At 40.2% G+C, this 14042-nt stretch overlaps 1 protein-coding gene and 1 long non-coding RNA gene across 3 annotated transcripts in view; one reads left to right on the top strand and one right to left on the bottom strand.

Moving 5' to 3' along the window:
* susd6 (sushi domain containing 6) overlaps positions 1-14042 on the bottom strand; it is a 41907-nt gene that overhangs the window by 4928 nt on the left and 22937 nt on the right. The window contains exons 3-7 of one of the 2 annotated variants that reach the window (XR_006398276.1): positions 10191-10385; positions 9401-9595; positions 9129-9267; positions 7335-7816; positions 5286-6464 (exon numbers count right to left, since the gene is read on the bottom strand). Coding sequence is in view for 1 of the 2 variants with exons in the window: in XM_044329800.1 (XP_044185735.1) it covers positions 6439-6464; positions 7335-7816; positions 9129-9267; positions 9401-9595; positions 10191-10385 (1037 nt within the window). In the remaining variant the exon portion in view is untranslated. Of the gene's footprint in view, positions 1-4002; positions 6465-7334; positions 7817-9128; positions 9268-9400; positions 9596-10190; positions 10386-14042 lie in introns of those variants that run through there. The other variant, XM_044329800.1, reaches the window with a different exon arrangement.
* LOC122965648 lies at positions 524-2220 on the top strand. The gene is made up of 2 exons (XR_006398278.1): positions 524-1142; positions 1323-2220. It is a non-coding gene; the product is annotated as an uncharacterized LOC122965648 (long non-coding RNA).

Genomic DNA, 14042 nt, shown 5'->3' with positions numbered 1-14042 from the left:
ACACAACCCACGTGACGTATGACGGAGCGTGACGCTGCAGAACACGAAGAGAAGCGCAGAGCAGGGGTCGGGTTTCCGAACGTGACGTCACTTACCGCTTATATTAGTGCTGTTTCTTATAAACATTATGAATATGATCAGAATCATATAAATAGCCAAGTAGGCCTATATTTATACATACAAAGGATTTAACTCCGATTTAGTGGTTCTGAATGCACTCACACAACAATAACAACGCAACAATCTGCAGAAATATATACAAGGGATGTCTATATACTACTACTGCTAGCCTACTACTACTACTACTACTACTACTTAATACTACTACTACTACTACTACTACTAATAATAATAATAATAATAATAATAATAATAATAATAATAATAATACTAATAATAATAATAGTAATACATTTAATTTGTACCGCACTTTTCATTCATAGTGAAACCCAAAGTGCTACAGTATTAATGACGTAGAACACACATCATAAAGAAAATAATTCAAGTTTCAACATTCATTTATTATCATTTTACAAAACAAGATTTGATAACAAGATGTAGTTTGTAGTCCCTTAATGCTACTAACAAAAACAGAAATGATATAAGTGGATTAGTATATAATATGATATTGTAGTGCAGAGGATGAATTGAGGAGTCTTAGGAGAGAAGCTGCTCTGTAGTCTGGTAGTATGACAATGGATACTTCTGTATCTCTTGCCAGACAGCAGCAGGGTGAACAGGCTGTGGTTGGGGTGAGTATTGTCTTTTAGTATCCTTTGGGCTTTGTGCAGGCTCCTCACCTCACCGATATCACTGATGCTCGGTAGATGGATACCCATGATGTTCTGGGCGGTTTAATCACCCACAGCAGAGCCTTCCTGTCTTGGGCCGTGCACATCCCATACCAATTTGTGATGTTTCCAGTCAGGATGCTTTCTATTGCTCCTCTGTAAAAGTTAACAACTTAAGATGGGATTTTTTTTCCCTCTTAAGTTTCAGTACAGTTGTTTCTGAGCTTTTTTTTTTTTTTTTTTACTAGGGTGGAGATGTGTGATGTCCATGACAGGTTCTCTGTGATGCTGATACCCAGGAACTTAAAACTGTTCACCTGCTCCACCTCAGCTCTACTGATGTAGACATGGGTGTGTATTTGTCTCCTATTTCCAAAGCAACAATCAGCTCTTTAGTTTTGTTGACATTGATCAGTAGATTGTTCTCTGTTTACCATTCTGCAAGACTGTTGATTTCCTCTTGATATGAACTCTCATTGTTGTTTGAAATCCGGCCGATGATGGTGGTGTCGTCTGCAAACTTCACAACAGAGTTCTCTCCATGTCGGGGGTTGCAGTCATGGGTGTAACCGTTTCAGTGAACTGTAAACAGGATGCAAAAAGTGCAAAGAAGTGAAGGGTGCTGAGATGACTACTAAATGTAAAAAACTGGTAAATGAAAAAAAATGACATGTTACTTTATGGGTACATTATAAATATTTAACTTATGAATACTCTTTTTCTAATAAGGTCATGGAAATACATTTTAAAATTCTACATTATATGTATCCTGTTAATTCCTTTATTGCAAAATATGTGGACACTGCAGATCTTTGTACTTTTTTAATCACCAGAAAGAATGTATTCCTCATCTTTTCTTTCACTGTGATGTGGTTCAGACCTTTCAGCAAGAACTTGCTACCCATATTTTCAGCTTCATTGATGGGCCTTAAACTTTTACTTTATATGATATTAGATGTATGATGTATTTTTCAGACACCAGAACAGTTCCTCTCAGTACATTGTCAATTTTTACATTTGATGGCTAACGTTTATATCCACAAATGCATTTTTTTATAAATCCCCACCTAGTTTGCTGCCTTACCTTGCAGAACTTCAAAGTCTCCTGCATTCTTTAAGCCATAAGAAGAACCACAAAAGTGCCTTACTACCATCTCAACACTCAGGACTCACTTAGGTAAACATGTAATCTTTATTTTTACTTTTTAAAATGTATTTACTTATTTATTATCTTCAGTTCTCTTATTTCTTTTGGGATCTTTTGTTTTGTTTTGTTTAGGTTTTTATGCTATTCCTGAGCCTTTTATGTTGTTCTGTGTTCCTCATGGCTTTGTTCAACTGTTTATTTTGTGTGATGGTTTTCCTGTATTTGTGTGTGTTATGTGTTTCAATATCTGTCCAATAAAGTTGGAGTTGTCCTTCATTATTACTTTTTGAGATATTGTTTGATTATGTTGTAAGGATCTTATAAGTGTTAAATATTTATTTATTTTACATTGAATTGCACAAGAATGCACATTTCGACTTAAATGCTGAATGTTTCTATGTTCATGATGTTAAAGGCATACTATGCAGGATTTGTCAGTTGGTGTTTGTAAACACAGCATTTAAAGTTGGCCTCTCCTCACTGTATAAAAGGGTATACCTTTAAAGGTACACTATGTGGGATTTTCTTAAAAACCAATGTATAGACTCATAGAAAAGTAATCCCTCTCAATCATCACTTATGACCCACTAGAAGCGTGTGCTGGTGTGTTTATCTGCAGAGACTCTGCCCTCTGCCTGTATTTTCTTATTATTTTTTTGCGTTCGGGATGCTTCTGGGCATCAACCCTTGGAGGGTTGCCCCCAGCCAATGACAGCTTGCAGGGTGTGAGGCCAGGACTCGTAGCGTAGTGACCAGGTTACATCGCTGTCTTTCCCCTCTGCTCCGCTCTACTCTCTATCTCTGTGTCATGAATATATAAAGAGCTGCAGGTCTGTGTGTCCGCTTAACTGAGGGTGGGGCTGAACTACACACACGCAGAGCAGTGAGGCCACAGTGGACAGGATGAGGCTGCATTCACTCAAAATCCGGCAATGAGGCATCTTCCAACAAGGTTGTGTGGAGGTGTGGGCGTGTTTATTTGTACAGAAAATGTTTTATCTATCTGATAAACAGCTTTGTTTCACCAATACTGCTCCCTCTCTTCATTCAATCTCCAGCTCGCTTGACCACTGCTCTCTCTCTCTCTCTCAGCTCGAGCCGGGGAGGAGGGGCAAAATTTGAATGCTGTATTTACAAACACCAACAACAAATTCTGCATAGTATACCTTTAAATATAATGAAATAATAATAAATAAATGATAATAATAATAATGATTATGATAATAAAGTTTCTATTTCTGACCACTAGGTGTCACCCAAGCACAATAATGTTATACAAAGAGCAGGAAGAGTAGCTGTCACTTTATAGGATTCAGCAGCAAAACCAGTTTAACAGCAGGACAAGTAAGATAATAAACCCCAATGTGAGCCAATAAGAATATTTTTTAACATAATTGCTAGCATACAAAAAGAGTTTTAAAGAGGCTTTTTAAAGGGATCTATCGGTGTGCTCCTGATGCGGGTCACTCTGGATCTAATCAAACACAGCAGCATCATTCATGAAGCCATCCTCCAACAGTTGAAAATTATGATCCATCTAGATGAACTCTGACAAAGAATAAGAGTTCTTCCAGCTAACATTGGTAAATGTTTGACTTGATGGAACAGATGGAGTACTCAATGAAAAATATTGTATGATACTAAACATGTCACAGCATCAATATTATAAATTATACAACAACAGGGTATTATACTGACCTCATAACTGGTAAGAATATCACAAGGTACTATAATGTTGTGACAAATGTACTGGTATATATTTTAGGAAAACTGGAAGTAGCTTAGGCAATTGTCAGTGATCAAAAGAGAAAAAGGAAGTCCAAATGTCATCTGTTGTAGATGTTATAAGGGCGCCCTAAAAATAGGAAAAAATTACATTCTTTGAGTAGTTAAAGCAGACACACTTTGCCAAAGTTGAGGTTCTAGAAATGTTTTCTTATTTCTGAAATGGACCCAGGTTTCAGTCTAAAAATCACTACCATATGTCAGTAAGATCAATATTTTCCTAGAATTACGCAGTAAAACAAAAAGTCCAACGCAAGCCTGAATAAATGACACATCATCTTCCACATTCAAAAGAAAGCTTTAATTAGAAAGTTATATACACACTGTAAAATTAAATTAAACTTTATACAAATATTAAATTACTATTTTCACACCCACTGCCATGTACAGAGGAAAAACCGAAGCTGAAAGCACTGAAACTAAGAATCAAGATGTGTACTTTTTTTAACCTGTTATTTTCAGGGAAGCAACACCGTACAACAGTGCTTCTGAACGCAATGTTAATTTAGTTTTTTTTTCTTTTTGTTTAATCCCATAACATTTTAATGCCTTGTAGCAAAAGGGAAGCAAAGGAATAGTGAAATATAGGTGCTTATAGGTTCATCATCGTTGTCATCATCATCATCACAGTAGCTGGAAAAGCTAGGGGAGAACAGAGAAGGATGGACATTCTTTTAGTCGTGTCCACAACAAAATTAAACTCGTTGATAAATACACAAAGACAGTTTTATGCATAGAATAGAAAAGAACAGAGTAAGGCCATTGGGAAAACAGAACACGTTGCAATATTGTAAAGCAACCAACGCAGAGGCTTAAGATTATACATCCCAAAAAAAAAAAAAAAAAAAAAAAAGAAATGTACATGTCTAAGGCAACATTCTGTTTGCATTAATAAAGTAGACAGCCGCAAATGCCAAATAAGAGAACAGAAATTCAGATGGGGATTTTTTTTCTAAACAGTTAGGCTTGAAAAGTAATTCTTGGGATCCATCAGAGTCATGCTGTTTCCAGGGTGACCAGCTCAACCACCAAAGCTTTTCAAGTGGCAATGAAAACAGAGGAAGACTTATAACATGATTCTCTTTTAATTTTGCACTTGGCATCGAAACGGTGAGTGAGTTGAGTGAGTGTATGTGGCGGGGGTGGGGTGCTATATAACAAAACTTTTATTATTTCACTGCAACCAGTTGCAGTTGTGTCAACAATTCACAAAAAGTGGAGTCTTCGGTTGAGTGTGAAGGTGGGCGCAAAGCGGTTCCTCTAAGGAGACTTGTGTTTTACAGCCATTCAGCAGAAAAATGATAAATATTCTAGTTTGAGAGTAGATGAATAATACACACATTGTGTACTGGACTCATTGCCTGAAGTGACGCTGGTTTATTCATGTGACTTATTCAGCGCTGGGAGGGATATTTTCCTATGGTGAAAGACAGGGACATTGTGAAGCTAGCCTCTGATCTGAAGAGAGGCAAATCAGGAAATGGCTGTATCGAGGCCTACCATATGAGGACATGTCGCCTCCTGTCTAGCTGACACACAAAGATGCAGACAAGCACGCATACACACACACACACACACACATATATGCACTCGTAAACCCCAGATTCAACAACTCAAAGCAAATAGAGCCACACACACCAAACAATAAATACAGTGGGAAGAAAATTCAACACAAACCACCTTAAAGTTTAGTCATGTGTCCAATCACCCTGTTGAAAGACAACCCCCTCCTCAGCTTCTAACTGCGACATTATGTCTCCCTCCCCTTACACAGGTGAGATGTAGCACAGTTTCAAGATGCCTCTTGGAACCAAAACACCAATCAAGCCCACTCATGTGACAGAAGCACCTTCCAGATAGCGGGTACAACAGAAAACAAAGTTCTTTTTTTTTTATAGTTGTGATATGGTGCTATGTAAAATGCTGCACCCTGCTTTCAGCTCTTGTGAAGAGGTTCTCAATCCCACTAATCCATATTCGAGATGCCAACTGGATACACAGATAGCTAGCGAGAGAGAGAGAGAGAGAGAGAAGAGACTTCATGCTTCATTCAAAGTGGGCCACCGTGCTCTGACAACAATAACTAAAAACAACATGCAGCATTCACAAAGAGGGCCGCAAAACCTAGCCGTCACTCACAACTTTTCAAGTACAGCGGGAAGACCATTCTGATTCTGAACGCCATGGTGTCAGGAGCGAAAAACATCACAAGGTTTTTTTTTTTTTTTTTATATCCACAGTAATCCCAGACAGTCAACAATTGCTTTAGCCTTCTCCAATGAAGCCTCTGTGAGCAATGTTAATATAGAGAACTACACCTGGGAGGAGGCAAGTGTATGGTAATACATAGCCTATAGCACACAACCTTGACTCAGTATGTATGTTTTACTCATATACATAGGATCTACGGGATTTATGTTGAGCTGGCACCACTTTGTTTATCTGGCTTGTCTTTCGTTTGATCCAGTCGCTGGGTCCAGCGGTGCTCCATCATTGCTTATGGTGCAGTGGGTATTGGTCGTTGGCTTTGCTCTGCATGGGTAGCAATGGCAGAAGAGGTTGCATGGGGAATGGGCATAGTTCTAGTCTTTTTCTCTGCTGGCTGCTGAGGGGAGTCGGGGGAAGTGGGTTGACAGCCTCAGTCAGTCCTGGTCAGCAGTGAGTGATAGGGAAATAGGGGCTCTGCTGCTGATGCTGATAGCAGGTTGGCAGGCTTCATGCTTCCTTCAGCAGGGGAATATCTGCAGGGGAACAGAGCAGACACATTAGAATAGAGCAGTGGCTCTAGAGTTAGCAATCCATTCATTACATCACCAGAAACATTTCGACGTGTTGAAATCATTGGAAGTCACTGCTTTTGCCTGTTACAGTACACATTTTCTCACTGAGAGCCAAACAAATAAAAACAAAACAGATCTGTATTAAACAGGATCTTATGTGGCTATTTGTGATGCTATTGTCCTCAAAACAGTTGAAATGTTTAGGTGAAATTATATAATTATTTGAATGTGGTGAGTAATTTCATTATTAATAATGAACTTAATCCAGCACAGAGTGTAAATTGCTCATTGAAAATCCTCTTGTGTCTTTACTGAATGTTTCGAGCAGGGCCTGACTTTATACAATAAATAACACAGGAAACAGGGTGACATTTGTTATTAAAAAGTATTGATTATGTTGGCCAGTGGAATTATTCCTTACAGATAATGTTTGTCTTCACTGGTCCTCAGCAACCAAGTGAAAAGTGGTGTGTGAATGATTCGGTGTGTCTTGTTATTTGCTAATTGCATACAGTATATCGATGTTGACACACTGTATATGACAGCTGATAAGTTATTGCAGGACAGAAATGCCGAAGATGTGCTTGAGGTTATTTTAAAGTAGCGTCGCTGTTCCATCAGTTTGTTTTTAAAAAAATTATAGAACATTTTACAACTGAAAAATAAAGTAATGGTTTCCTATCAAAAATATTAGTGTATGTAATGCGTTTATGTGAAAAAAACTATTTGCTGATATATCATTATTGGATATGAAATAGAAATATTGATGTTGGTCAGGCTCCATTTGTTTTAAAGCAAATCAGCAAAATAACACAGACTGTCGGCTCTTACCATCAGAAAAGTCATCCGTAGAGGTGACGGAGAGCAGACTGTGCTGGTCGCTGCTCTCAGAGTCTCTACGGAGCGGTAAGGGGGCTGCGCATGCACCCCCAGGGTGCTCTCTGGCCCATGATGATGATGAGGAAGAGGAGGAGGAGGAAGAGGGGGCCTGATGAACCAGCACCGTCTCTGCATGACGGCGGGAGGAGTAGGATGATGAGGAGGAAGTGGATGGGAGACAGAAGTCTAAGTCTCTGTGGTGGCGGGTTCTGCTGGGGCCTTGGCCTCCTGTGGCCCCCTGAGGAAGCCCCTCAGAGAGCACGATCGGGACTCGAGACTCTGGAGGAGCTGGAGGAGGCGGTGGAGGAGAAGGAGGACGTGAAGCGCCGCAGGGTCCGCCGCTTCCGTACACGGCCTCTTCGTACGAGGGCAGAGTCACCTGGACGCCCTCAACCATGATGGAGCTGGACTGACCTGAGACTCCCTGCTCCCTCCTGACGGACGGACAGACAAAGACAGAGTGAAACAGTCTTAGAGGCAGGGGTGAGAAGGTGGATCACATAACCAGGCTCAGGTTGAAAGGCATGATGCAGCTATGTGTGTTGCGTGCCGCAGAGAACCTCTGTGTGGAGGTGATTAGCGTTGACTGTACAATCCCTTACAGCAGGCTGCACTAAGCCCTCGGGCCCACGACACAATCAACAAGAGTGCCAATGAGCATTAGATCAAATCGTTCTGGCCTTTTTATCACAGCCACAGCAGAGGAGAGTGTGACTGTGATGGGATTAACTGTCTTTTTCTTACTTTTACTTTCATTTCTCAGGTATTTCAAAAATGCCAACTTGCAAAACTAGTTACCAGGTCTTTTGCATCTTCCGTTGACAATTTATTTACATAAAGAGTTTCGACCAATACTTCTGATGGAACGATAGGTGTCACCACAGAAAGAATGAGGAGCTAAATCTGCTGTTTCACTTTGTTACATAATGGGAGGTGGTTTTACAGCACCAAATAATAAAGGGCAGAGTACAAAGAGCTAAAAACTTTCAAGAGTTTTGAGGCGTAAAAAGGCTCATAAAAATCCTTTTCAAAGTGTTCATCCTCTTCAGTAAAGCATAAGAAAACAAAATGTCCACAGAGCAACGTAGAGGTTGAAGGAGCTTGGTGAGGTGGAACAAGTAAGACATTCTCTTCATGACAAAAACCGATGGAAAAATGTGGCCTCAAAAATATGATGATATTTTATGAACCGATTTTATTGCCAAGGCAGCTTTCCTGAGAATGGCTTTACAATGGAGTCCTTTAAGGCAAGCAACACAAAAAGTCAAGAGAATCAAAAGATGTTTTTACAAGGCTGGTCTTTTTTCATTCATCAGCTCTGTGGATAGAGATACGCCGCCATTTTAACAAATAAAACTGTCTACACCAGCCACACGACAGCTTGTACTTTATACTGCTGACTATGACCCGAGGTGTCTTTTTTATACACTTTGTCTTTGTTATTTTCACTTGCGTGCATAAGTGCATGTGCAAAGTTGTGCCAAATGGAGTAACACTATCTTTACACCCTTGTAAAATGTTATTACCACTAATTGCGGTACAATGAAGATAAGATTTGGGTTTGTAAGAAACTGGTTTCTTTCTTTATAAACCAGCAGCACTAATAACCCCTGGCATGACAGGTTAAATATTTCAGCCCTTATTATCATAAATTATTTTGACGATTTCGCTGACATTTTGAGTCTGGTGTTGGATTATAGTTGTGTGGAAGTTAAGAATTTGGGAATATATGTGTGTGTGTCTTACCTGTTGTGATGGAAGGACTTGAGTTTTGGCTGTACAAGAACAAACAGCACCACTAAAAGCAGGATGAGTGCCACAGAGCTAGCTGTGGACGCCACAATAGACAGAGCTGGTATGCCCAGCGGAGAGCTCGGCTCCTTGTCTGTGAGACACAGGAAGACAGAGAGGAACTGAAAATGTGGTTCACAGATTTAGATTTTACATTTCCTGTCAGGTTATATGTTCTCTCTATCAAAAACACAACACACAGGAAGAAGTTTGCTCATGTGACAGACCTTGGGTGAGTCGACAGCTAATCTGCATCGGAGCGTCCCACTCGCCGTTCTGGCAGGTGAGGAACTTGTAGTCTCCCTTCAGAGCGTAGCCCTCGTCACAGAAGTACTCAATGACGGTCTTTTGGGTGAGGCGGTGGCAAGGGGAGGGGTGACAGCGGTAGCCCCCGTTCTCTGGTTCAGTGGGGGGCGAACACACTGGGGAGGCAGCAGATATTTCCAATTTTAACAATCATGGCTGGTATCGCTTACAGAAAATGTGGCAGTAATTTCTACCTGCGGTCAGGTTTGATTCCTGCGGTTTAAAATGCTCTGATTTTGGGTGAGAGTGTTCCTGCTGGCTCTCTTCTAACTGTTGGTGCTGTGATACTGTGTGCTCTTGAACTGATGTAATATTTTAGATTGGATGCAGTTTTGTGTGTGTGCGAGTACATACGGTCAACTTCAAAAAATCCATAAAGTTAACTTTTCAGAAAATGAGAAAAATGGCTCACCAACCCATGAAATTGACCATGAAATGTTATAGTAACAAAAAGCGATGAAATTGAATCTTGCAGTTATAGGAAGGGTTTCCCACAGGCTGACAGATTGGATGTGCATATGTGCATGCACAGTGGGGAATTACAATTTTTAGTACGTACTAAAGAGACAAATATATTTTTTATTTGTATTTAAAAACAACAAAAAATTCCAAGTAAAAACATTTCCAGGGAACTGTCACTGACAGTTCTTGTTGGTTCTGTGCTTCCCCTCGTATACATATGTACTGCGTGTAAACCCGAGTCACGCTCACCATTGCTTCTGATGCAGTGTGGAGGTTGTTGAGACCAGGCTCCAGAACTAGTACAAATAATGGTGGTGGGTCCATCTGCAGTGTAGCCAGGCTCACAGCCATAGGTCAGCAGGGTGCCTGGGGGAAAGGAGCCCCTGTTAGCCTCGGTCTGGTTCAGCAGGTCTCCGTGCTGCACGCTGGATGGCCGCGCACAACCTAAAAAGACACAGAAAGGAGTGAAGAGAATAAGAATGAGTTCACTGCTTGAAAGCCTAAATGATGGAAGACTGTTTCTCTCTGAGGCTTCGTCTTCTGACTCTGTGCTTGGCTTATGATCATTTACTGTTTAGAAGGAACTGCCAGCCGTAGGCCTGCAGCCAATTCGGGAACCTGGAGTATATTTTAATAATGTAATGTAGAAAGGTAATTATGAGGTATGAAAGAAAACTAAGTGGAGTTTGAGACTTCCTGTAGACGGGATATGTCCCATTTTAATTATTATTTATTCAGGGATTTCCATCGCAGGCTCGCTAAAAAAAACAAGGACAATTTGTTTCACATGCGACCCGCTTCTTTGAAGAATAATGTAGCAATATTATGTCAAATAAACCAAGTATTTACGATCACTCGTAGTTCTAGTTATGACTGGCTCCATCGCAGTCTTAATAATAATTTTCCAGTGACTTTAAAATTTTAGTATTACATTGATGTGGGTCTCCTGGAATATTGTGCTGTTCTATCATCCAGTGGGTCAAACGACTTTTCACAGGGAAACTCTGTCAAGTTGACAGGTGGAGCTGATAATTAAAGCTCAGGAGGTATTGTTACTTGAAACTAGGCTGCATTTTTACTAAGACAAGGTACAAGCACTGTATCAACACAGCGGGTGTGGTGGAGAGAGCCGTGCTGTGCAGAACAGAGAATACCTTCAGTGTCTACAGTGGATTAAAATGTCACAAGGAGCTTCAAATAGATCTAATTTCTCTCGATTATCTCCTGCTCATTAAACTGTCTTCATCCTACGCTAGGATCCTGTCTATCTGCCTGGTGGTGAGACAGGGCCTTCAGCGAGGCTCGTTTACCGTGTTCTAATCACAGACTCGAAGCCAGCCAATAAAGACAGGACGAAGCAGGAGACCTAAAGTTAATTGTGCTTTGATCCTCCTTCCCCCATGCCCCATCTATGATGTTGCGGTGTCACGCCAGTTCCTCGTGTCTGTGTGTTTGTTTCATCGCGGTACGTTATCTGAATTTGTGCTGCGCTCTCACGACCCCGAACGTTGTCCACCAACACACGCACATGTTAATACAGGAGCATGTTTGGAGCTGCAGTCTGGCGAGAGACGAGCATCTAAACCCAGCAGGTCTGACGTGATATTGCAACACCTGTGTAAACTGAGACACGACAGCGGGAGGAGGACTTTATTTCACTATTACTAATCTTAAACTTGTGGAAATCATAGATACAGGCATTCCAATTTTATTACTACTGATCTGGATCATCTGTGAGGTAGTTATGTAAGCATTTGGGCTTGGCTGCAGTGGAAAAATTTCCAGTACCAACTTTAATCATTCTTACTAAAAACCCCTCTGGGCCAAATATATAAATTAATTCTGTCATAATAGGTTTTCAGTTTTATCCGTACATCTTATCTGTTTGATTAATTGAATATAATCATATTATGTGCAGTGATTTTTCTCAGTAACCGGACCCAGACGTTAGTAAAATAGAGACACACCCACAATAAAGAACATTAACAATGCCATCGATACTAATGGCTACATGGGTCATTATTTAATCCTTGGTCTGGGTATTTATAAAATAATATTAGCTATGCTCTATTGCAGAGCTTTATTGCTTGTTTGACATAAACAAACATACCAACACCGCTAACAACCACTTTGTCTTGCCTGTGTGTGTGTGTGTGTGTGTGTGTGTTAAGAGATTGAAAGAGAGACTATTTCCACAGCAGTGCCTCTAACATCCTCTAATCTCCGGGGAGAAACGTCGCTCTAAGCTGGCAGCACAAGATTATATGCAAACACTCAAATGTGCGAGCGCCTACTCCCTTACACACACATACACACATGCGCAGACACACACACACACACACACACACGTACGCAGAGAAACAAAATAAACACCCACAAACAAAGACACTCCCAGGACTAAGTCGTGTGATACCAAAGGGTGTGTTATTGAATTTAGCCAGGGACAGATTTAGCTGTGCGTGCTCAAGAAGTTATAAGTGGAACAAAACAAGGAGTTACCAGAGAGTCTCTAACCATCTCGAATTCTGTCTCTCATTCACAAGATATTTTGTTACAGGACTAACGAACGATTATTTGCATTATCGAATAATCTGCGCGGTACTTCCTTGATTAATCAATTAATTGTTTGGTCTAGAAAATGACAGAAAACAGAAGAAAATGCCTCCTACAAAGACCAAAGTGACTTCTGTTAATGATTTGTTTTGTCCTACCAACAGTCCAACACTAAAAGATAATCAATTAACTATCTTGTGACAGAAACTACTTTGATTAAAGTTCAACAGTATCCATCCATGACCTCGAGTTACGTTTAATGTCTCACACACGAGCTGAAGATTGCTTCAATAGGCTGAAACATACACTAGATTTGTATTTAAAAGTGCTATTAATCTTTCTCCTTCAAACACATGTATACTCTCTTTCATACACAGAAACACTATCTGCAAACCAACATTTCAGAGTGCCATTTGACACCGTGACCTGAGCAGTTGTTCGCTGAGATGCTTCGGGGCGGCTAAAAGGCCCTCTGAGGAGGAGATGGTGCTAATGGAGGTGGTAAAGGTGATGAATTGACGACCCCAGGCTGCGAGGCAGCGGGGGACAAAAAGACCTACAGGGGGCAGTTTGTGACAAAAGCCTTTGGCCTACAGACGTTATTATGATCTTTTGTGGTGCGATGCGAGGCGGTGAATAGAACTGTAGAGGACAGAGGAATGTAAATGGTATCAATCTTCTCTTGTATTTGAATGGCTTTCTTATCTGCAGAATTGTCTTAGAGATACAGGAATATGCAAACACATATGCTGCAAATGGGCATATCTCATATTCATATCAAATGTATACAGTAGTGTTTTTAAATACTAAATATCATGCCATGTATTTAAAACACTCAGAGTACGCACTGTGTGTAAATGTACTGCTTGATGAAAATAATGACAAACACTGAAGAGACCAGAGAAGGAGCTTTAAGCTTGTGGTCCTTTTAGAAACCAATCAAACCAGGCTCACCATGTGGTCCCAGGAAAACCAAGAGGCTCTGGTGAGTTCCCACATTTGCATCTATCACACTAACGCTGATACTTTTAGCGTAGGTATGCCACCTCACCTGAAACAAAGACCACCTCTGCTACTATCATAAAGATATTCAGACATTTTAATAGAGCTGCAACTAAAGATTATTTTCATTATCAATTCATCTGATGATTATTTTCTAGATTAATAATTCAGTCCATGGAATGTTAAAAAAAAAAAATAGTGAGAAAACTGCATTCACAATTTCTCGGAGGCCATGGTGAAGTCTTCAATTTGCTTGTTTTGTCTTACCAACAGTCCAAAACCTTCAAGTATTCAATTCCCTCTTATACATGACAAAGCAAAAATCAGCAACCAGAAAATTGTATTTTTGCTTGAAAAATTATCAAAACAATTGTTCAGTTTTCTGTCTACTAGTCACTGCAGCTCTAGACTTGAATGAAAAATAACAATAACCTTCAGAGAAGGAGTCAGAGGTTCTAGTTCGCACAACAAAAGCCATTATACATGCTTTATCTCTTGTTTAGGCCACCATCTATGAACTAAATTGATTGTAAGACGAGCTGCTTG

Source organism: Thunnus albacares, chromosome 16 (assembly GCF_914725855.1).
Source record: "Thunnus albacares chromosome 16, fThuAlb1.1, whole genome shotgun sequence".
In the NCBI taxonomy this organism is placed as follows: Eukaryota; Metazoa; Chordata; class Actinopteri; order Scombriformes; family Scombridae; genus Thunnus; species Thunnus albacares.
Note: the sequence above shows the minus strand (reverse complement) of the source record. Positions and strands in the feature narration are given on the sequence as shown.